Source organism: Pieris brassicae, chromosome 5 (assembly GCF_905147105.1).
Source record: "Pieris brassicae chromosome 5, ilPieBrab1.1, whole genome shotgun sequence".
In the NCBI taxonomy this organism is placed as follows: Eukaryota; Metazoa; Arthropoda; class Insecta; order Lepidoptera; family Pieridae; genus Pieris; species Pieris brassicae.
Window position 1 is genome coordinate 9,008,957 of NC_059669.1, and position 23,076 is coordinate 9,032,032.

The 23,076-nt window shown below is 36.7% G+C and overlaps 4 protein-coding genes across 5 annotated transcripts; 3 read left to right on the plus strand and 1 right to left on the minus strand.

The window, feature by feature from the left end:
- The first annotated feature begins 208 nt into the window (after nt 1-208).
- Nucleotides 209-6,233, plus strand: LOC123710081. The gene is made up of 10 exons (XM_045661774.1): nt 209-431; nt 553-650; nt 826-1,011; nt 1,578-1,692; nt 2,068-2,140; nt 2,622-2,769; nt 3,393-3,528; nt 4,131-4,283; nt 4,860-5,020; nt 5,533-6,233. Exons 1-10 carry the CDS (start codon nt 345-347, stop codon nt 5,711-5,713), a joined length of 1,338 nt encoding a protein of 445 aa, XP_045517730.1. The 5' UTR covers nt 209-344; the 3' UTR covers nt 5,714-6,233.
- Nucleotides 6,234-7,380: 1,147 nt separating this feature from the next.
- LOC123709827 lies at nt 7,381-10,161 on the plus strand. The gene is made up of 5 exons (XM_045661403.1): nt 7,381-7,518; nt 7,585-7,709; nt 8,562-8,678; nt 9,538-9,625; nt 9,870-10,161. The coding sequence occupies exons 1-5, from the start codon at nt 7,469-7,471 to the stop codon at nt 10,030-10,032; spliced, it is 543 nt and encodes a 180-aa protein (XP_045517359.1). The 5' UTR covers nt 7,381-7,468; the 3' UTR covers nt 10,033-10,161.
- A 5,060-nt stretch (nt 10,162-15,221) lies between these two features.
- LOC123710319 (transmembrane protein 203-like) lies at nt 15,222-16,321 on the plus strand. Of its 2 annotated transcripts, XM_045662135.1 has the most exons (3): nt 15,222-15,450; nt 15,519-15,687; nt 15,765-16,020. In XM_045662135.1, the coding sequence occupies exons 1-3, from the start codon at nt 15,295-15,297 to the stop codon at nt 15,869-15,871; spliced, it is 432 nt and encodes a 143-aa protein (XP_045518091.1). In that variant the 5' UTR covers nt 15,222-15,294; the 3' UTR covers nt 15,872-16,020. The 2 variants fall into 2 exon arrangements, with proteins under 2 accessions (XP_045518091.1, XP_045518092.1); XM_045662136.1 differs by lacking the exon at nt 15,222-15,450 and having other exon boundaries at nt 15,545-15,687; nt 15,765-16,321.
- On the minus strand, nt 16,322-23,032 carry LOC123710317. Its single transcript, XM_045662134.1, has 12 exons — nt 22,863-23,032; nt 22,658-22,784; nt 21,595-22,114; nt 21,014-21,073; nt 19,912-20,259; nt 19,436-19,540; nt 19,286-19,342; nt 17,610-17,801; nt 17,171-17,329; nt 16,890-17,016; nt 16,676-16,768; nt 16,322-16,607 (listed from the first exon to the last, which is right to left on the minus strand). The coding sequence occupies exons 1-12, from the start codon at nt 22,945-22,947 to the stop codon at nt 16,462-16,464; spliced, it is 2,019 nt and encodes a 672-aa protein (XP_045518090.1). The 5' UTR covers nt 22,948-23,032; the 3' UTR covers nt 16,322-16,461.
- Nucleotides 23,033-23,076: the final 44 nt, after the last annotated feature.

Genomic DNA, 23,076 nt, shown 5'->3' on the forward strand with positions numbered 1-23,076 from the left:
TCTCGTCCTTAAAATGTATTCGATTTTGTAACTTAGACATAATTCATGTAGTATGAATTATTTTAGAAACATATCCGCTACCACAGACTCAGTAGTGAGTAGTAATCGGAAGTGTTGTAGAGTCTCCTGAAACTCATATACTTGTGAAATAATTTTATCAATTGTCAATATCTAGGTGTCAATGTCGCCAAATATTTCATTATTTGACAAATCACAAGAATCCAACGTCCAAGTGTTGTTGATTGTGCAGGCTTTACAATTAATTTTATTTATCTTTCAATATGTTTTGTAATGCAACTAATAAATGAAAACTATCAAATGTACCGTGTGTGTATAAAACAGTCATGACGGAAGAAACCCTGGAAATCGAGCAGCAACTCGATAAATTGTTGACTGATATCCAACCAAATTTACAAGATGTTATCAAGAGGGTAAGTTAAAAGCTGAATCGATCGCTTTATCCCTTTTTGTTGCATAGAACACGTCTCAGAGCGATATTTTATCTATATTCAAGAACGAAAAGAAAGTAAATGCATATTTTTCTTATTTCAGAGTTTTACCAATGTTGCAATACAACAAACAAAAAATGGTGAACAAATCAAAACAGATGCTCTGGAAGATACCTCATACTTTGCTAAAAATACTCAGGTGTAAGTGAAAGTTTTCATAACTTATCATAAACTATCAAATTACTAAGTACCTACTAAAAATTTAGTCTAATCAGGCTATACAAATGAGTAAAGAGCATAATTAAGCCAAGCATATAAGGGTGGATATGGTGGCCTTACATTTTATATAATGACAGAAGATAACAATATATTTCAGGACATTATCTAGATTAGAGCTAGTTAAATCTCCAACATTCCACATGCAATCGGTATCCCTGGATCTCAAGTCAATGTCCCTTTCATTAAAATGCTCACTAGGGGAAGTAAATGTAAGAGGACTGTACAGTGCTTTTAATGAAAACCTATACAACCTTATTCCTGTTATGTCAGAAGGTCATCTTGTGTAAGTAGTTTTATATAGAAATATGTTTTATGTATAGTTAATCATAAAGATATTTTGAATGTGGTAAAATTATATCTAACACTACAAAAAATTCCACCATTATAAACTACTTTGTCAAGTTTATACTGAATGAAATAATGTTGAAACTAAAGAAGAAAGATGTTCTAACATAATTTATAATATTTCTATTTAACAATTTTACTAATAGGTCTGTACGAAATGGAAAATTTTAAACAGGTATTTTAATTTTTTTCTGAACTTTTTAAAAAGGAAATAGATGAGAGAGATGAGTAATTAAGAAACAGTAGTTTTTCCAAAAAATATAGTACTGTGTGTGATTTTTTTCAATTTTATTCTTCCGATACTCCAATTTATACCGAATGAAACATTAGCACTTTCTTATATGTTGTTGGAGTAAGATATTTCAAAACAACCTTGGGTATAATAGTTTCATATTAAAGATACTTAAAGATATTTGGTTTATAATTGACATAACTTGACATTTTGTGTCTTTACAATAACCAAGTTTGATATTTCCGTAAACTAATGATGATATTATGTTTCAGAATATCATTGTCAAACATGATTGCAGATGTAAAGGTGGGCTTAGTACTAATAGATGATGCATTTTCATTTATTAACCCTGCTATAGAATTTATTCATGATGAAGTCCTAGTAAAGGTATATAAAAACACTGTTTAACTACCAAAATTATGTGTATTTTTTAAAGTAAAACAAAGGTTAGAAAATGTTGGTTTCAAATGATTGGAAAAGATTGTTGTCTGAACCATGTGGCGGACACATGCCTGTGTCTATTTAATTAATTTAATTTTAAGGTCTAGGTGATCAGCAGTCTGCCTACACAAACACAGTTTCTCTACCTGAAATATTACATGTAAACAAATTCTAGGACTATAGGCTTATTTATAGATGGAAATGTAACAAAAGTGGGAATTGCTCGCATTTGTGAAAATTCATTGATCTTAATTTTACTTGTATGTATAATGTAAATGTAATGTAGTGCAAAAGAAATTCTTTTTTTCTGAAAATTTTCAGTTGTCATGGCCATCACCACAAAGAAATGGAGGATATGAATTCACAACCACAGAACAGCTGGCAAAACATATAGGTATGAATTGTTTCTATGCCTTTAGATCGATGGTAGAAACCAAACTGAAACTTTTTTTGTAGTCTGTGCCTATTTTTTTTTGTCCAAATTCTTCGTTGTCGAGTCCAATCGTTTAGTTTACAGAATCGCATTGATTATAAATCACTTAATTTAAACAAATTTACTTTGCTAAATAAATTTTATTTTATTTTACATTTAAATTTTTTTGTATTGTTCCACATACATGTGGACCACAAGGATTAACTGGCCACCCTCAACACAAGGTTTTACTCATTGTGCGGCCTAGCATCTGTATGACTAGCAACCATACAATTTTGCCTTTCATAGTGGCTCATCCAAAAACCTCTCTTAGGCCTGGAGGCATTGACATGTTGCATCAATTTCAATATGTCATGATGTTTTTCTTAACTATTATATAATACAGAATATTTAATACAATATTTTAACCAGGTTTAATTTTCATAATTCTTATATATTTTAGATGATTTACCGCTAACAGCTGCAATATCTCTGCCCTTATTCGCCCTCCTGAGACAGAAATTGCAGCGACACCTGGAGAAAGTGCTTTACCAAGCTACCAGTGTTTCAGACGTAGTGGGGTGTAATCCTAGTATGTTGGAAGCATATAGGTATACTTATTGTTTCTTTCTTATTCTGTAATTCACTTATTTAATTGAATAATATATATTTATTTAAATAACGAGCATATATTTAAACAATCCTTTAAAATAAATTAATTGTTATAATTTTAACTGTTATTGTAATAGTGTATATGTCACCGTAAAATTGTAAACACCATTAGACTGTAATGTATCTCGCGAGATTGTGAACTGTCGAAAGTTTGAGAACCTCAACGTACTGCTTATACTTTAACGTATTATTATTCGGTATATTGTAATGTATCGAAGTGAAATCGTCAAATAACAATCTTAAAATAGTTGTCAACTGTCCGAAGGCTGTCCCTGATTGGTCGGCTTGTTAGTAGACCGTAGAACAAACAAATACGGTGGCGCGGGGCATATGCCGTTCAACCAATCAGCACGCGAGTTGCGTTCCGTATCACAATTTGACGGTTTCTCTTCGATAGATTACAATCTACGGAAGAATAATACGTTAAATTTAACGTATTATTCTTACAATTGTAAGCAGTACGTTGAGGTTCACAATCTTTCGACAGTTCACAATCTAACGGTATTTACAATTTTACGGTGATATATATAAATTGTAATACTGGTAAGTTATTTTCAAACAGCTCAATGGTGAATAAATTGAGTGAGAGTGGAAATCGAGTGATCGATATGATTTTGATTAACATGCGACGTACCCTTCTTCAGACGTGTACTGAAATTTTGGAACTACCTCCACTTCATGCTACCTTTTTACATAAGGTATATAAGTTGTTTACTATTAATAATTATTTTTTATTTATTTATTCATTGTTATTCTAAATCAGGAACTTTAAAACATCCTCTTTTATACCCGTGAAGATGTAAATTACATGTTTTTATTTCATAGATTTGTAAACACAAAAAATCTGTCAAGACAGCTTTAGATAGACTATAGAATCATAAACTTTTAGATAATAATAATGGATAAATGTGCTTTATGCTAAATTGTCTTTTTTCAATTGCTAGATAAATTCATTATAAACTTGTTAATTCCAATTATACCGTATGAATGCCATCATGGAAAAATCTTAAATGCTGATTTTGGTCCACGTCCAAAAATTGGTTACCCATTACAAATAAATACATATCTTATGATCATCGTAATATGATTGATAATCAAACACTGAATAAGATCGTTAAAAAATTGCTGAAGCTTCGTTTCTCCACGTTATATCGCTGGATGATGAAGTCGAGTTGGGTAGGTCTTGAGAGGGGACAAGTCATAAGCGACGGCATGGTGTATGTGATGAAAGCGTAGGAAGCGAGCGAGGCGTATCAGGACGTGAATATATAAATATGTTTCTGTTTTTATTCCTTTACAGATAGGTTCAGTATCGTTTGTTGGTAAATTTGAAACGGAATTGGGTTGGGTGAAGAATTTAGCGAGTATAAATCGGGTAAATGATGTCACAGTGACACGCCCAGATCCTGGGAGAACATGTTTCCATGTCACCCTCAAGATCAAGGATTTGCAGGTATTATATATCTGTGTGAACGTGTGTATATATATATCTTATGTAAATTTTTTTTTATTATTCTTGGTCAAATAAGATTTCTCTTTATTTGTAAATATTTTTAGCACTGTAGCAATTTTTTACTTAAGTATTTTTGACAATCGGATGAAATCAAACGGAGAACTTGACCGATATTTTTATCAACTGACAATTGACTAAATTATAATCATAAAAAATATTTTTATTTGGTATATAATAGAGTATTTATAATATTAGATCTTATTCTAATGATATTTTATCTAACACTAGCTCCTCATCTGCTTGCCAAGCATCAAAAGCCTCTCCCACTCCTCTCCATTCGCTTTCATTGCGCTTGCACTTGCACTTTATAAGGCTAACCTATCGCTATTGGAAGTTACTTCGAGTACTAAAGCGGTTTTGGAAATTATTTCATATAGTTATGGGTAATCAGGTAAGAGACTCACCTGATGCTATGGACGCCAATGGACTGCAAGAAGGCCAAATGCGTTGCTGGCTTAAAAATTTGACTAACAATATTTATCATTAATTGCTACAAAATTGTCATTTATTTATCAGATTGGTTACGACGATTATCGTGTGAAGGCTTTGGGGGTAGGGTGTACGGGTCGAGTGGTTTCTTCGTTCAGTGATAACTCCATACACATGGCGCTGTGCGTGGGCCTGGCTCGCTGGGAGCCCTATGCACAGCTGGATGATTTGCGATTGTATTATTGCGGGTAAGTCGAACATATTGTTGAAAACGGATTGTAAAAACAATTAATTTTATAAATACATAATATCAGTGATGACGCTTTAGATTTTGTATCTGCTTTCGTGATCGTGTTTTTTTAAAAATTTTGGTTATCAGGCATTTTTGTCTGACACTCGCCAATTTTTAAATCTCAAGGTTTCCCTACGACGTTACTATTTTCTTCACCACCGTATACGCTAGTATTATTATGCTCATGGAAAGAAGATTCCATTGGTGCACAGCCGTGATTGGATTAGCAATCAGTGTGTCAGACTACTTATATATCTTTCCTGGAAAACCAGAGATTTTGTATTTGTGGTTCTCCTCCAGTTGATTATGCCATAACTTCAAAAAATATTAAACAGAAATTTTACGTTAAATATTTATACGTGTAAAGTTTATCGAATTTTTAAAATTTTATAACACTAATCCAACAATCGTTAATGAAATATTTTTCATATTAGGATCAATATTTAATATTTTTTTACTAATGTCTAGGGGAATGGATATGCACATAACTGGCCTAGGTCCGCTAAGCGGAGAGCTGAATTCGGTTCGGGGATGGATACGTGGCGCTGTCCGTGCGCACGCGCAGCCCGCTATTGACGCGCAATTACAACACGAATTACGTACAGCACTCGCTGAGTTACCGCTCAATGAATTAATAAGAGAGGCTTAGACTTAGTTATTACAGAGCGGATAAATAACCGTAATAAAATAATTATTTTGAAGGAAAAATAGATATTTGGCGATATTCATTCGGATAATTGTTACGCCATAAAAACTAAATACTTTCTTAATAACTTTTGACTGTCTTTCCAGTTTGTTTCATTTCATTACAGCGTAAATATTTTTTGAAGGAAAAGACCAATTAATACTATAATAATAATAATAAACATGATCCTTTCTGTGGCATATGTCGTCTAATTTTTCGGGATCGAACCTATGACCTCATGGAAGTGATTCATACAGTCGTTAAAAACGCATGCTGACGCCGCTAGGCAAACACTGCTCCAAATGAGTACTAGTCAAACTGTTTTTTTAAGGCAAATAGGAGTAACATTAAAGTGATCTGATAAGAAAATAATATAAAAATTAATAAAAGAAAAATTTAGAAAATAATGACCGTATTGAGTTTCTTTTTTTCTATGTAAAATATGGAGTAAAATTATCTTATTAACAAATTATCCGCTCTGTACTTTAATATAATTAAGAATCCTATATAAAAAAATGCCTCATGTCCTTGCGTCCAACTAAATAAAATTAAGAGAATTTTTTTCGTTGTGAATTTTTTTTTTAAATTATTGTATTGTAAAGCAATATTTATTTTTATTAGGTTAAATCTTATAAAGCGACTGTTAAAATCACTGTTATATCCAGTCACTATATCAATTTCTGTATCGTTATTACGAGATTTTCAGTTATAACTTTTGTAAAGTTTATTGAACAAGTACTATTGCAACAATACTTAATTCTTGTAAAGCCGGCAACGCACTTGCGAGCCTTCTGGCGTGTGAGTGTCGATGGGTGGCGGTATCACTTAACATCAGGGGAGGATCCTGCCCGTTTGCCTCCTATTAAAAAATTACGTTTGTAAAACTAAACGAAATAGTTCTAATGCCCACGAAGCGCTGAAAACAATTATTTATTTTCATTCACTGAGACCTTGGCACGTGCCCGTGGCCTGTCAATTGTCAATGTGATTGCGCCAATATGACGTGTGTCAACCATATAGTGATGGTTATTGTTAATATTTTTTTGCACCAATTATTATTACATCACCATAATTTAGGTGTAGTTTTAGTGAATTTTATAATTGCATTTTTGTAGAATTATATACTTTTTATACGTTACCGTGTTTACCGTGACTGTAGCATTAATTAGCTTTTTTGACTTTATACATCTCATTTAATAATTATGTCTTTTCTAGAATGTTCGATGATATTTATTGGTTGTGAATGCCTTTAATTTCGAAACTGTTGTATTTTTCTTATTTAATAAATAGTTTTTGTTTATAAACATTTGTTTTTATCACTTTTAACATTATTATTCTAAACTTTTTAATATTATTATTATTGCTATATTTAAAATAATTACATATATTTTTGTTGAATTTTTCTAGTTATTTGGTAATAGAATAATTTTAATGTCGGTTGGTGGTTCTATCGTAAATTAATAGAAAAACTTTAACACCCAATTTTGTTCCTCTGTTTAGGTACTGATCATTTTTCTAAACACTTCTAGAAAATTAATTTTGGTCTATTATTAAGAGCTCTTAATGTTCTTATTGTATTATTTTTCTTATTATTTTACACACGTGCACAGGTAAAAAATCTTGTATTTGTCAAAATACGTCTGCTGACGGCTTTGAAGTTTGGAGCAAAAATGTTTATTTATTCAGAATTCATTTGAGATATTGTTTAAATTTCTAATAATGGGAATAATACAGTCGGTATGTTGTTCTATAATTTTTTGCGTGGAAAGGTAAGAAAAGTACAAATGATAGGTTTGTATTAGTTTTTTCGGATTACATTTTATTTAAAAATATAGGGTTTTAACCTGGACCTGTTGTGCTTTTCTCCTTATGCTGTTAATGTTTACGATCGTCGTGCTCATGATATATGGAATATCGGTCGGCTATCATTATGCACAAAAAGAGCTCGCCGCTTTTGCAAGTAAGTATACTTATAAATTGTCATACAAACCTACGAAAATTATAAAATTAATAAGTTTATTTGCTTCCTCAATTTAGCATTTTACAAAGTTGCACAATACAATAATACAGCTATTGACTATCTTTGTGAGAGCCTGGTACCTTTAAGAGGACTATAGAAGACCTGTGGTCACCGGCCTTCCATCGCAGATAGAAAATAGTCAACATTATGGAGATGACTATACAGTACGACTAAACTAACAAACAAAAAACCTAAAGCACGAGTGATTGTGATTGTGTGGGTGAACATACATTCACACAATACAACTTGTGTTAAATCATTTATTTAACGTTTACCTTAATTGGCTATGGATAAGAAATCTCGATTACATCGTAATCAAGGCTTTTTAGACATTAAGAAACATCTATTTGATAAGATTCTATATTATGACTTATAGAAAGATAATCAGTTGTACAAAAACCCAAGAAATCAGAAGAAATTACGTATTGTTGAATATGAAATAGATTTGCAAATTGTGTCCTTTCGCCGTTTGTTAGTCAGTGCGAATAGTAACACCTCCGTACCTAGACCCGACAGTTGAAACCACAATATACATAGAAGACTCAAAGTCTGAGCAGTGTTCGCTAATGATCATATAATGTAAATGTAATTAAACTTAAAATATAATTAAAAGATTTGAAGCTGTGATGTACATGTGATAAACCCCATCTAAAACCACACGAGCATATACATAGTTCCAGCGCTTTGCTTACAAAGAACATCAATATTCGTTATTTATCGTAATATAATGTCAGAGACAAGTCTAGTAATGAAAAAAAACTGAAGAATTTATGTATTGAAATGTTTTTTTAGTGTCATCGCGATCAACAACAGAGTCGAACGTGTTGAGAGGAGGAGCAGAACAACCCATCGTACGACTTGTCGCCGTCAACCGGACGGAAGTTGAACACGCACCACAACCGATCCTAGGTAACATTAACCAGACTTCTGTTATCCGTATAAGAAACGGAAGGTTAACGATTATTTTAGTGGTTTTTGTTTGTCGAACAGATTATTTATTTACAATTTCTTATAGACTGTAAAGTTAGCCCTTGCCTCTACACAACAATTTCGTTAAAATTGTACGTAACATTATTTTGGGTTTGATTTCTGAGCACGAAATTATAAACAAGCCATCCAGTTCGCAGCCTTTAACCATTAGAAGGACTGACATGTATGGGTTAATAGGGAGAAGGAGTAATATAAAAAAATACATTTTCTGCAATTTTACTCTATACACTCATACAAAGTGTGAGCTGAGGGTGCAGAGTGCAGACGTCGATTACTGGTTGGGGGGTGAACTAGCTGTTTTACTTTAGAATATAAAAGTTTGCTACTCGTCATCGGCAAATTTTGTTGCAGACAACAGTTCTATCTGTTAAACATGAAAAACCCGTCATGCAGAAATCTTTTAGACTTGAAAATTCGGTTCTCAAATGCCGCCCTAAAATCTGCCCTAGGTTACAACCTACTCAGCCTGCTGATAAATCCGCCACTGACTCTGTAAGATAAGACCAGAAAATCATAAAACGAGACAAGGGACCGGCATATCCTGCTGTCAAGTCTAGTCTGGAGAGATTTTATTGTTTAGTAATAGTGTCCTGCGATTTTACGCGTCAATTTGATCTTATTAGCCACACGGCCGTTGGATGGTGTAGGATAAAACAAAATTAAGTTTTCAATTCTTCTCAGTGGCTTCTAAGATTCATTAAATGATATAAATAGCTTTATAATATTAGCATAGATCTATTTTATAATTTTTTTTTATTAAAATCATTCGAAATTTTAGAGGTACAGCGTTCGGCCCGAAAGAGAGGCGGCGAGACCATTTACTTAGAGAAGTCCGAGTCGCCGGTGGTTGTTTTAGAAACCGAAAGGTAAAAATAATTGGTTATATAAAAATAATACTATATCGTGCATATGAAAATAATTAAAAAATATCTATGTGATTACCATATAACGTGTAACGTAACGCACTTGACATATAACTTGGAGGTTATGGTTTTCCACTCCCTACAAAATGTTTCACAGAAACATGTTGCGCAGAAGGTAGGTCATTTTATGTCTGAAAACTACTAGAATTTGAGACGTATGTTTTACTATTTAACGGTGACATTTCAGTCCACCCAAAGAGCCTGAGCTGTCACCACAAGAAAGGGAACTTGCAAAGCGAATTATTGGACGATATCGTCGTTCAAGAAACAGCACGTCGGAAATCCCATTCTTTCGGCCACTTAACAGCACAGAACCATCTTTGAAATCATCTTTAGCAGCCTTTTTATAATTTATTTGGACTTTGATTGGTGTTTATTAGATTCACCATAAAAAATTCTGTAAGTGGATATTGTTATAGATTCCTTTTGATTAAATGTTGAAATGAAATGTATACAATTGTAAAATTTTAATACAGCATTGTATTTTTAAAATTTGTTTTATTTTTGCACAAAAAACTTTACAATGCGGACAAAGACACATTCGTACTTGTAAAATCGATGGATTGGGTTATATTCGTTCTTGTTAAATTGGTATCTAAGGCGTACGATGAATTTGTTACGTTATTCGACAGTGGCGGTGTGTCGGCCTCCCTTCTAGTCAGCCTGTGGGCAAAACCGCGTTGCACTGCTTTATCGACGGAACGCATAACATTCCCACTTGCCAAAGACTTTCTCGCATTTCCTGATCGTACAGCGCCTGCTGCGGCTGCAGCCTTTTCTAAAAATACAAAACATTTTTATGTCTATATTTATAAGGCGTCATAAATATATGATACATGAAGAATATATTACCCATTGCGTCCACTGAATTTTGGACAAAACAATAGTGGAACCCGATTCCAATTCCCATAACCATCACTGTTATTAACGTCAGCATAAGGCAGCAAGTCAGCATAGCACAAACAGTACATAATGATACTCTGAAAATTGTATGCGTTCATAATAATTCGGGATTTAAACCTCTTGCAAACAATGAAGTCTATTGCAATTTGAACTTTATGCTATAAAAATTGATTGAGTAAATACCTCTCGAGAGCATCTAGCACGATCGATATAAAAGAACTTAGAGAACAACACACACAACCCATTATATTATTAAAATATTACTAGCAAAAGGCTTCTGCATGATTTTAAAATGCAAAAATTGCTTGCGAGATTTGGTGCATTAAAACATTTTTTTATTTGAACGCCAAGTTAAGAAAAATTTGCTTAGAAATCAAATCAAATGTTTAGTTTAGTTGATGACATTATAATTATAAACTTGTAATTTGCATGTACTGTCATAAGCAATGTCGAAAATAATCAACAACTATGAACGATTAAAATATTATCATAATTTGGTGGTATAGGAAAAATTGTCTATTAAAAAAAATCTAGTAAATCGTTACTAAAACTATAGATCATAAATTTATGCATAGTTGGGTGAAACTTGACGATAAAGTAACTTATTAATTATAATAAATGCACTATTTATAGAATTATTCAAATACTTCTCAGGTAAATAACGTCTATGTTTTACTATAAGGTTTAGTATAACATTGTTTGTTACCTTGGCACGTACATAGGGATCATCACGCTTATAAACTAAGAAAGCCTGAGTGAGCAAAATGTACAGCCTTGGCTCGTACAACCTGTTTTCAAATTTTTTTATTTATTTCCATTACATTTAATCTAGAGCGGGCTCCAGACTCAGTAATATTGGCGAGTCGAGAAGGCACGAGTGGTAGCTATCCACACTCTCGCTTTATTTATGCTCGCTACATCTGTAACTTTATTGTTTGTTGCAAGTGTTGTATGGGAGAAAATGAAGAAATTAATATTATATTATCTATTCAACGACGAGGTGGTTGTCATTAGAATTACTGCGTTAGAAGTGGCGTAAGTGGCCGCGAGCTAAATTTTTATTTTATTTTTCATTGTAAATGTACGCAGGTTTCCTCACGTTTCCTTCACTGAAATGCTAGCGATTAGATTATGAATGTATTGAGATGTTATGTGTTATGGATGATTGCAATACGCATTGGGCTAGCGTGGGGACTACAGGCCATTCCCTCTTACCTAAGAGAGGAGTTATTATTGTGGCATTACATATACAACGTGTAATTGATTACGCTGAAAATCTCGAAGTTTATTAATATTAAACTGAGTACAACGTGACGATTTTTACTGATAGGGTCCCATCAAAAGAAATTGCCATGAGCCCCAGATGGTTTAGTTACGCCACTGTGCGTTAGCTACTTTATGTTTCTTCCAATATAATGCTTTGCGTTTATATCACAAATACAAAAAAAGATTACGGTATAAATACAATTTAACTAAACCTTTTCTTTCTTATGCGTCCTCTAAAAGTCTGTTTTCTAGTTTTTAACTTGTGTATTTGATTATGTTTTTTATTCAATGATAACATATAACAATAAAAAAAAGAAACACAAGTCGTTACTCCACTACATCATGATAAGCAAAAGGCGCGTCCTTACAGTGCAGTAGTTATCAACAAAGTGAGCAAGGGCTCGTAGTTATTGCTGCACCCTCCCTCGCGAGGGGGGTGTTTTGTCCTGTTCGGGGCGTATGCCCCCTTCAGGTGGTGTATATGTTCGCGCCCTGCTGATACAGGGCGGTACGGGGGCGGGCATATAGCCCTTGGTGAGGGCTGCAGGCGCGCGGGGAGACTCAGTCTCTACCCGCTGCGCGCAGCCGATGGGGTCGTGTCCGGAGTGTCAAGTCCGGTGGTGATGGTGATGAAGAGGGGGCCAAGGAGTAGTCTCGACTTGGCCCTGGTGTCGTGATGATGAGTGATGGTATCGGGCAGCTTGCGCGGCTCGCGGTCAAGCACCGCCGGGTGAGACCCCCGGTTGGCCCGGGGGAGGCCCAGCGAGGCGACCAGCGGTCGAAGCCGCGTTTGCTGCCCTGGTGTCGTCGGGACCCGCGGAGAGGAGCTCACGCGGGTACTTGTATTGGTCGGGCGGCCTGGAGTGCCACGGCGCGATGTTTTGGAGGTGAGGATGTTGAGAGGCGTCCGCTCGATCAAACATCCTCATCGCGAGCCGTGCGACGAACTCGTCGATCGACTCCATCCGCAAGTCTCGCGCTATGGTGGCGTTCCTCACGTAGCGTGGTGCATGTACAGCGCACCGTAAGACGGTGTTTTGTACGGTGCGCAGTCTTCGGCGGTTGGTCTCCTTGGCATAGGAGAACCACGCCGGTGCCGCGTACGTGAGGTGAGGGCGCACATACAATTTGTGTAGCGCGAGCTTGGTGCGGAGAGGTAGGTTGCCTGTGATCAGTGGGCGAAGCGTATGCACAGCCCTGGAGATGTGGTGCGTCATGGTCAGACCCCGGTCTATGGTGACCCCTAGATAGGTGACCGGCGTCTTCCACGGCACGTCTCAGTCCAGGAAGCGTAGGGGTGGTGGCAACCAACCCCGGCCGAAGACAATGGCCTGTGTCTTGTCCGGGTTGGCGGCGAGTCTCCACTTGTCCAGCCACTCTGGCAGGAGGTCCAGAGCGCGTTGGAGTTTTTGAGCAGCGTGCGAGGCCCTCAGCGATGACGCCACGTACGCCGTATCGTCGGCGTAGAGGGCGAGTGTGCACCCCTCGGGGCACGGAACGTCGTCGGTGTACGTGGTGTAGAGCAAGGGCGATAGCACGCTGCCTTGCGGGACGCCCGCCGTGATGGGTCGCGGTCTCGACGCAGCCTCTCCCGTCGCAACGAAGAACGTGCGCTCGGTGAGAAAGGCGCGGAGCACGGCGACCATTCGGCGGGGCAGTGGAGACTCGATGAGCTTCAGCACGAGGCCGTCGTGCCAGACACGGTCAAAGGCCTTCGCCATGTCCAGCATAACGGCGGCGGCCCCCTCCTTTTTGTTGAGGGCCGAGGCTGCAGTGAAGAGCACCTTCGTCAGCTGCAGCGTCGTGCTGTGCTCGCCGCGGAAGCCGAACTGTTCGGGCCTCGGCTGCAGGTACTGTTCGATCCTCTGCAGCAACAGCCACTCGAACAGTTTCGACTGCGTCGAGAGCAAGGTGATGGGTCGATAGCTCTCGGGTCGGGTAGAGTCCTTCCCGGGCTTCGATATTAAGATCACCTTGCCCTCTTTCCATGATCTAGGGAAGTGCGTGTACCGGAGGATACCCGTGAAGAGGCGCGACAGCGCGACTATCCACCTCATGGGCAGATGGCGCAGCGCCTCGTGGGTGATGCCGTCCGGTCCCGGCGCCTTCCTGGGTCGCAGTCGTGAGATCCTCTTCCGCACTTGTGACGGCGAGAAGAAGATCTGGTCTTCATCGGTAGGGATCGGGCACGTCAGCCACGTGCCCATGAGCGTGGCTGTGATCCTCGGCACGACGAATATCAACACCGGTACTCACGTTTAATATTCGGTGCATTCCTAAGTCCGGTGGCGCCATCGATGTCGAGGGGTGAGGTCGGTGCGGGGTTGTCGCATAGGTACTCTCGTCGTCCGTATACCGCGACGAGAGCTGCGATTGTTCACCACCACTTTGTTCAACAAAAACTACACTATCACTGGCACTGACACTTTGTACCGCGAGGGGGGCTCGAGCGCCAGCCGGGCGCGAGTCACCAGTGACCTCGGGGTCCGCGCGAGTTAGCGTAGGATCGTCTAAAATGTTTTGCACGTCCGTAGTAGTAAACACTGCGGGGGCGGGGTTGTGGGGGGCCGGTTCGACAGGGTGTCGAACGGCAGTATACCGCGACGAGAGCTGTTTTGCACAAACAGTTTTTTCGCCCGGTTTTTCGTCTCCGGGTCCCGGGGCTCGATCGCTACGCGAGCGAGAGCGGCTCAAGGACCGGTTGCGCGACGTTTTTGTTTGCGACGACGACGGCGGCGGCGGCGGTAACGCGGCTCGACCGCGAGAGCGGGAGCGTTCGTTGGCACGCGGGCCGGGCGCATCGCGACGCGGTTTTCGCTCCATAGCTGGAGCCGGATTCTGCCAGGCACAGCCTGAACACCTTAGCTCGGTCCGCACATGCGCATCCTCCGGTGAGACCCGCTGGTGGGAGGCCGGACTAGGCGCAGCGCATTCTTCGCTTCGGCGTCGGCGTAAGTCGGTGCAAGGCGGATCCTCAGCGGCGATTGCTTAGGGATTTAACAACTAAATCCACGGCAATACAGTACAGAGAGAGGCTCGTGTGCACTGTAAAGGCAGAAGACCGTGCAGAGCAAGGGCGAGAGTTGGTTGATGCTCTCGACTCCTTGACTCCCGTCACAAAAAGCGGAGAGATGACAAGATGACACGAGGTGCTATGAGCGCACCGTCAACACTCTCGCTCGCTTCCCCTTGTGTTGCCTCGTCGAGAGTGTGCATGGGCAAAGGTACAAAGACTTTAATATTATCCCTTGAGTAATTAATAATTTAAAAGATGAGTCGCTATGTCAAGAACATTATCTGTGATTATTTAGGCAAAGTAGATGTACATATAGTATATAACGTTTCCTCTACTATATCTGTCGACTGACTCTCTGACTGACTGTCAGATGTCATAAGAAATAAGCGATGAAAAATAAAGTAAATTTTTATTCTAATCTTAAATTATGGGAGACGAAATAAATTCTAAAAGAAAACAAGACCAGCAACAAAATATTCAGAAACGCAGACCTAATAAAAACTATGCGTTAAAAAAACGTCTTCCTTTACGGCCTAAAGAAGGTGATAATGTAATATTCATTACTAAGAAAACTAATTTTAAGGTACTGCAGGTATTATAATTTATTTATTAATTTAACCTGCAATAGCTAATTTATTTTGTCTATTTAAGGCTCAGTTGGATAAATGTTGTGACCTGCTGACAAAAGGAGAAAAAGATATAATATTGCATGGTCTTGGAGCAGCAATACAAAGATGTTGTAATCTAGCTCTTCAAGTAGAGGCATTATTTGCTGGAACGTGTCAAATTGAAGTTAATACAGGAACTGTTGATTTAGTAGGTGTGTAAACATAACATACATGTAGCTGATAAATACAATAGTTTAATGTGGCTAATATTTGTCATTTTAATTTTCAGATGACTTGGAACCAATAACTGACGATTTAGAATTCGGTGCACAAGTAAGGCACTCTTCATCAATCCACATTAGGATATTTAGGACTGCTTTGCTTGGAGCCAACTAGTAAAAATGTTTTTCACACTAAGTGAAATTGTTCAATGGATAGGACTTACAGTGTTTGAGATATGGATAAATTTAATAACAATAACAATATTTACAGCTCTGTTAGCATTAAAAATTGATGGTGTTGTTAACAGTGCTTGGTGGACAGTATTTGCTCCGTTATTTGTAAGCGATGCTATGAATGCATATTTTTGCTGTATAGTGTGTATAAGAATGACCTTAGAAAATTCATATAAAGCTTCAGTGTACAGGGCCTCATGGAGTTGTATCTTCTTGGGGTTAACTTTTGTATTTAAATTTTTATTATGCAGGAAATTGCAAGGCGACTCTGCTATAGAGTATAGTGAAGTATTTGCACCTTTGTTTATTTTACTACAGTTAATAGCAGTAAGAGCATGCCAATTACATCAATAATTATCTAAAATAATGTAAATAATACAATTTCTGAATATGTTTATCTTTTATTGAAAAGTATTTGAAATCTTATGAATTAAAAAGTTTGAAATAAGAAAATCAACAAGGCGAAAACAAGGGATGTAATACTTAAAAAAATTAAAGTAATGCCATACAAAGACCAAGTCATAGAAATTTTCAACGAAACATACTAAATAACCCTGCCTTTTTCTTTGTTTCGCCACCAAATGAAAAGGTGAAATTATTATTTTCTTGGCTTCCAGTGCCTGTTTCCCGGTTTGGATCGCCAGATCCCAAGAATGAAAATTCAGTTCTTTTTATTCCTAAAAACAGTATTCAACTTTAATATTATTCTAATATTTAAATTATCAAAAAATCATACAAGCAATACCTGCTAAGAAATTGAATATTCCTTCAGATTTTTTGTTTTCATCTCTATTATTTTGCATATCATCTGCTTTTGGAGACATGAGTAGACTTGAATCTAGATTTTAACATTCAACATATGGAGAAGTTTTTTTATATTGTTATAATAAGAATAACTACTAAAAATGCAGTTAATTAGCTATACATAATTCAAATAAGAAAGTCCTAGAACAATTTACCTATTCCATGAAGATAGTCTGAATCACCTTCAGCATTATCTGTGCATGATAAGTCTAGTGATTCCAATAAACGGTGTGGGCTATGAGCAAAAAGCAAACCCCCTATTGGCCTTACAGCTTCACCAGCCTTAAAAATCTCAAAGTTGATTACTAAGTCAGTGGTTAACATTTTGAGCTTTAAATTATTGAGCTATGATTATTATACTACACAATAAAGAAATAATATACATAAAGAGTATAAGTAAATGAAAGAGACATATTTGAACTACATTTATTGGTACCTGAGCAGTTGAACCAACTGGTTGAATTTCAGGAATATTTTGTTTATCTTTATCAATTATATTACTGTGGACATTATTCTTTTCATAGTCCTTAGGTTCCCCAACATTTTGATCTTCTACTTCAAAGAATTTTGATGTTACAATGTTGTCTTTTGGTTTCTACAATTAATTGCTTGGTTGCTTAAGAGACCTTTATACAAATACTTAAGAACAAGATACTTCTAACAAGCCATAGGATTTGATTTGTAGGGGAAAACAACTTTTTTTAATGACAAAGAATCATATACTTTGAGGTTTTAAAACACGGATTTATTTTAGAATTCATATAATAGTAATTTTTTAGATCATACTAGAAGACAATCATACAAATGTTGTTCTTAAGTAAATATATTATTGGATTTATACTCTAGCTTGAGAAACAAAACTTGAAATAACGTACCGTTTGCAGCGTATTTTTGCTGTAAATGAACTCAGGGGACAAATCCAAGTTATTTTTTTTCCATATCATATTTTTTATATTAGTGTAACTATTATTGCTTAGACCACTTGTGTTTAGCAAACAGCTGTCTACTTCCATATTTTCCGGTTCATTTCCTTTCAATTCGAAAGATACTTTTTTCTCTTGGGATTGCTGTAAGTAGATGATAGTGGCACAATTGTGAGACAAATTAGCAAAGAAACTTTTGTTAATTTTTTTAAATATGCAAACAAATAAAATGAACTTGTCTTGGCCTGATCCAAAAACATCCCAACGTTTTGTCCAGAAAAAGAAACCATTTCAGAAGTCATGGGTAAGTAGCTTAATATTAGGTCCTTACACATGAAATTGGCGTTTTGTCGTACTGGCCACTTTGACCTCAAATACCTCCTCTTTGGTTAGGCATTTCAAATTCAAATTTGTACAGCTATTTACTCATGTATTTGTGCTTCGATGACCGTCATTCATTTGTTTGTTTCTGTTTGCGTAACTTGCGATACTTTAAGTTTTCCATTTTGTAAAATGGAAAAATTAAAGTATCGCATTATTTTCGAGTACGAGTTCCGCCGTGGCACTAGTGCTGCGGAAACGACTCGAAGGGTGAATGATGTGTAGGGCGGTCATGTTGCAAAAGAAAACACAGTTCGTTTTTGGTTCCAACGTTTTCGTCCTGGAAATTTCGACCTGCAGAACAAGCCCCGTGGACGGCCTGAGACACAAGTTGATAATGAAGTATTGAAGGCTATTGTGGAAGCGGAGCCATCGCAAACCACGTCCGAGTTAGCTGCAGGCTGCGGTGTTAGTGATAAAACTGTTTTAATTCAGTTAAAGCAAATTGGAAAGATTAAAAAGCTTAAAAGGTGGGTACCTCACGAATTGACTAAAGCAAACCATCAAACGCGCGTCGACTGCTGCGTTACATTACTGAACCGGCACAATAATGAAGGTTTTTTAAACCGAATCATTACCTGTGATGAAAAATGGATTCTTTACGATAATCGGAAGCGTTCAGCGCAATGGTTGGATCCTGGCCAGCCAGCCAAATCCTGCCCCAAGCGAAAATTAACCCCAAAAAAGTTACTTGTAAGCGTTTGGTGGACTAGTGCCGGTATTGTTTATTGCAGTTTTCTCAAATCTGGCCAGACTATTACGGCTGATGTCTATTGTCAGCAATTTCAAACCATGATGGAAGAGCTAGCGGCTAAACAACCTAGGCTGGTCAATCGCTCCACGCCACTGCTACTTCACGACAACGCTAGACCACACACTGCACAACGGACGGCTACCAAATTAGAAGAGCTTCAATTGGAATGTCTAAGACTTCCTCCGTACTCCCCGGACATTGCTCCAACAGATTACCATTTTTTCCGAAATTTGGACAACTTCTTGCAAGGGAAAAAAATTTCTCTGATGGGGCAGTCCAAATCGCCTTCACAGATTTTATTGATTCCCGTCCGACTGTTTTTTTTAGTAAAGGGATCAATGAATTACCTATGAGATGGAAAAAATGCATAGAAAACAATGGTTCATACTTTGATTAATTAAATATATTATATCTAAAAATATTCGCCAATTTCATATGTAAGGACCTAATAATAAAATTTACCTAATACATGTATTCTTTTTGAAAACCTTACCCGTGATGATCCATCTTTTAATATGCTACCTTCTGGAGTATGCATATACTTTGTTTCCTACAAACATTAAAAGTAGATTAGGCGCTAAAAGTAACAATGGAAGATTCGGGAAAAAACTCAATTTACAAGCAAATACTTCGAATACCTAACCTGTGTTAAGTCCATGAACTGTGTGGGTGGCAACACAACCAGTGCTTGCGAATTGGAAACGGTTAAATTTATTTCTTCTATCTCACCAGTTTCAATGGGAGTTTTCTATAATTATTTTCTTATTAATCATAAACTAAATAGGACATTTTAGTTAATTGTGTCTTAGAATGTTCCTAAGTAGAATTGTTCCTCTTTGGTAACACAAGGCTCATCGATATAAAAGTTCGTGATATGTATGAAGTAACCGCATGGGACAGATGGTATATTAATGCTTTACTCTACAGGCATAAAGATGACCAGCCTTCTATGACTTACAGTCCTGGTGGATTTTAGAAAACCTCATCACATCTTCACCGGACGAGCATCTATCAATTAATATCAAGAATTGTGACATTGGTATTTCTTTATTACCGAGAAGGCGCGCGATTTTTTTAGCTAAATAGCCTTACTGTGTTCAATAACTAATATATACCTACCTGTGAAAGTCGCTCTGAATTTTTCTCTCCATTAAAATCCTTTACTTTCGGATCGGCAGTACAAGCGGTACTATTTTTCGATTCAATGACATTAACATCGTGAAGCTTGCTCGGCATAACTTTAGCGATAATATCATGAGTTTCATTTTCATTTAATTTAATATCCTCCAGAATATTTATTAGTTTTTTGTTTGAATAATCGTTTTTATCTGCTTTAGTTACGCTACATACATCGAAGTAGCTCGATATGTAATCGTCTTTTAAGTGTGGAGTATTAATTTTTTGTATCGTCTCAGTGACTGGTATATTAGCTATTTCGTTATGTTTGGAAATTTCGATTTTTTTAATCTGAAAGTGAAAATGATTATTTATCCCCGGAAATTTAATCCGCGCTTTATATAAATCAAGTTCAATATTAAGTTTTGCTAGGTGTTACAGACTAACTGAAGTGCCCCTCGAGGCATTTCTGCACCAATAGGACTATTGAGATATTCAAGAAAAGATCACACTTCTGAAAAAGCAAGCATCTTAGCGTTGCTTGTGTCTATAGGCGGCGGCCAGCACTATATTTCCTGGCCTTCACTTAAGTAATCGGGCGACAGTACCACCACCGAGTCGTTTCGCATAAGGACGTCTCATGCAAAACTCAGGCCTCACCTTGGGCCTTTGTGGGTTCGGGGTAAGGGACCTTGCCTTCCCCAATGAGCCTAGTCGTTTGCTCGTTTGCTAGCCTGTCTTAGAAAAATAATTATGGCTTAAAAAGTTGCTAGAAATTTTAATAATTCCCTTGAGAATCGAAACTGCTCATGACTCACTCATTCTCACTTAGTTATTTTAATTGGAATTGAATTTTTATATTACTATACATCAAATATAACTAGCAAGTTAGTAACTTGAAAAGCTTCTAAAATACAGTTACGACTACGCCAGGAGTAGAAATCGGTTTATGGCAATAAATTATTATTATAAATGAATGCATTTAATCAGTAGGGGTTCGATTCTCAGAGTAACAGAAAATAGGATTTATAAGAAATAATTTAGCAAATGTCGAGTTTTCCACATCAGTGCTCATACACAGACATAATAGTTGTAAACGTTCTACCTGATTCAATCGGACGCTCAATACATCGAGATCCACACTTTGGATTTGAATTGGTGGTAACTGAAAATATGCTATTGAATTAGATTTGTTTTTTTTTTAACTTATACTATAAAAGTTCGATCAACTTAAAAGTAAGTTTTAATATAATTTCAATCTGAATCGTGTAGCACGACACATCGCTTTTCCAGGAAACGTGCGTGCTCAAAGAGAGCTAAGTGTTAGGCAAAAAAGACAATTTAAAGGTAATAGTTTTTACCTTATAACAGCAGTCGAAAGGTTAAGTAAAGAGATATATATATATATATATATACACAGCTGAATATATGTTTTAAATGTTTCGTAAATAAATAAAGCCTCTATTACTGGATGCGGTGCGGCAAAAAGGCCTCACTGTTACCGGTCTCCGTCCCAAAGTCGGCGTCGTGGTGTGTTCCCAGCCGCCGCAAAAGTTAAGGCATTTCTCCAAGTCAAAAAAGGGAAAAATAGCACCTTTTAATATCGGTCCAATAGTTTTCACGTTTATTCCTTACAAACAAAAGTAAAAAAATAATAATTTTATTATACTAGTAGAAAATTCTTACCAACAAGCCTACATTACTTTCTGGACTTTCAGTCGAAGCAGGTATTTTAACATCTACATTAATTTTCAGCAAAGCGCTTGTTGGGATATATTTATTCTCTTTCATTATTTGTTTATTGGTAACGGATAGTTTTCGTTTCTTTGCGTCATTTTCATTTAGCGTTTTCAAAAACATGGGTCGATCAATAACAATGAACTGAGCTAGTTTTATGGCGCGTTCTTTATCAAGTGCAGCCATTTCGGCTCTTTTTTTAATTATCTGTGTGGACAGCTCATTGCATTGATTCAAAAGAGCTTTCAAGTTATCCTGGCTTGCTTGGATTTTGTTTTTTACATCTAAATACTTCTTAATATAAGATATATTTTCATATTTCTCCTGAGCAACGGCCCATTCCTTTTCATATTTAATGATTCCGTTTTTCATATGCTCTGCATCGTCAGAGTGGAGTTCTTTAATTAAAAGATACTCCTTTTCAGCTTCTACATTAGCAGATTTAATAGTATCCAAAGCAATGTGCAAACTACGAGGGTTTCAAAATAATTAGTTACCAAAAATAATTTGAAAATTGTGGGGTAAGAAACTAAGGGGCTAATTAAGAAATCGGGTTTCATTGGAATTGGCCAAACAGAATGACGTATTATGTCCCGTATCTATGGACTGGAGATGCTGTTGACTTATGGTGGTATGGACTTACTTATGACAAAGGCGACGCGCCGCCGTCGGCTTTTGTTTAAGTCTATCACCTGACTGGGCCTTAATAGAATTGTAACAATTAATCGACTACAAATATTTGAAAGCATTCAAATGGAACAAATGAAGCGCTATATTTCGTAATTTAAAATCAACGTTTTTGTTGCTTGGTGGACCCTTGTAACACAATCTTTTAAATGGGTCGGACCGCTGGTGTTTCATAAAAAGTGCCACAATGTATCTCATGAAGCCTAAAACTATGAGATTTGTATTTTTGATGAGATAAATATTTCCGTTATTTGTGTTAAAATTATTTCAGATACTTTTTAGTTGCGTTGACCTACGATTAACGTTAGACTGGTGTGTATGTTACCTCTTTCGTTTTTGTTCATCTAATTTTATTTCCATCTCCAATTTCATATTCGACTTGTTAATGAAATTAAGTTCGACTGTTTGCCTTTTCAATTGCTCTTTTAACTTCTTCAGCAATAATTGTTGTGCTAAAGAATGTGTAGCATTATAAAAATTAATAAATTATATAATTAACGTAGAGTAATTATTAAAAGGATCAAGCTTACTTTTTATACAACACTTAGAAAGTGTAACAGACGATTGATGTTCATCAACAATATGACGAATATTTTGTATTGATTTATCGGCCATTTCTTTCTATTTTTGATACACGGTATAATTTTGATAGGATTCAGCAACAAAATAATGTTTTTAAAGTTATACGTGAATTAACTCGACTCAGAGCGGGAAATGTCTTCTTTTTTTCCGATGTTATAGATA

Bases quoted from the DNA above. Each gene is read 5' to 3' on its own strand.
- LOC123710319 (XM_045662135.1), top strand. From the start codon at position 15,295: ATGGGAGACGAAATAAATTCTAAAAGAAAACAAGACCAGCAACAAAAT. The intron at 15,451-15,518 runs GTACTGCAGGTA...TGTCTATTTAAG, and splicing joins CTAAGAAAACTAATTTTAAG to GCTCAGTTGGATAAATGTTG. The intron at 15,688-15,764 runs GTGTGTAAACAT...TTTAATTTTCAG, and splicing joins AGGAACTGTTGATTTAGTAG to ATGACTTGGAACCAATAACT.
- LOC123709827 (XM_045661403.1), top strand. From the start codon at position 7,469: ATGGGAATAATACAGTCGGTATGTTGTTCTATAATTTTTTGCGTGGAA. The intron at 7,519-7,584 runs GTAAGAAAAGTA...TTAAAAATATAG, and splicing joins ATAATTTTTTGCGTGGAAAG to GGTTTTAACCTGGACCTGTT. The intron at 7,710-8,561 runs GTAAGTATACTT...ATGTTTTTTTAG, and splicing joins AGAGCTCGCCGCTTTTGCAA to TGTCATCGCGATCAACAACA.
- LOC123710317 (XM_045662134.1), bottom strand. From the start codon at position 22,947: ATGGCCGATAAATCAATACAAAATATTCGTCATATTGTTGATGAACAT. The intron at 19,343-19,435 runs GTTAGGTATTCG...TAATGTTTGTAG, and splicing joins AGTTCATGGACTTAACACAG to GAAACAAAGTATATGCATAC. The intron at 17,017-17,170 runs GTACCAATAAAT...GAGATTTTTAAG, and splicing joins CAGTTGGTTCAACTGCTCAG to GCTGGTGAAGCTGTAAGGCC.
- LOC123710081 (XM_045661774.1), top strand. From the start codon at position 345: ATGACGGAAGAAACCCTGGAAATCGAGCAGCAACTCGATAAATTGTTG. The intron at 651-825 runs GTAAGTGAAAGT...AATATATTTCAG, and splicing joins TTTGCTAAAAATACTCAGGT to GACATTATCTAGATTAGAGC. The intron at 2,141-2,621 runs GTATGAATTGTT...TATATATTTTAG, and splicing joins ACAGCTGGCAAAACATATAG to ATGATTTACCGCTAACAGCT.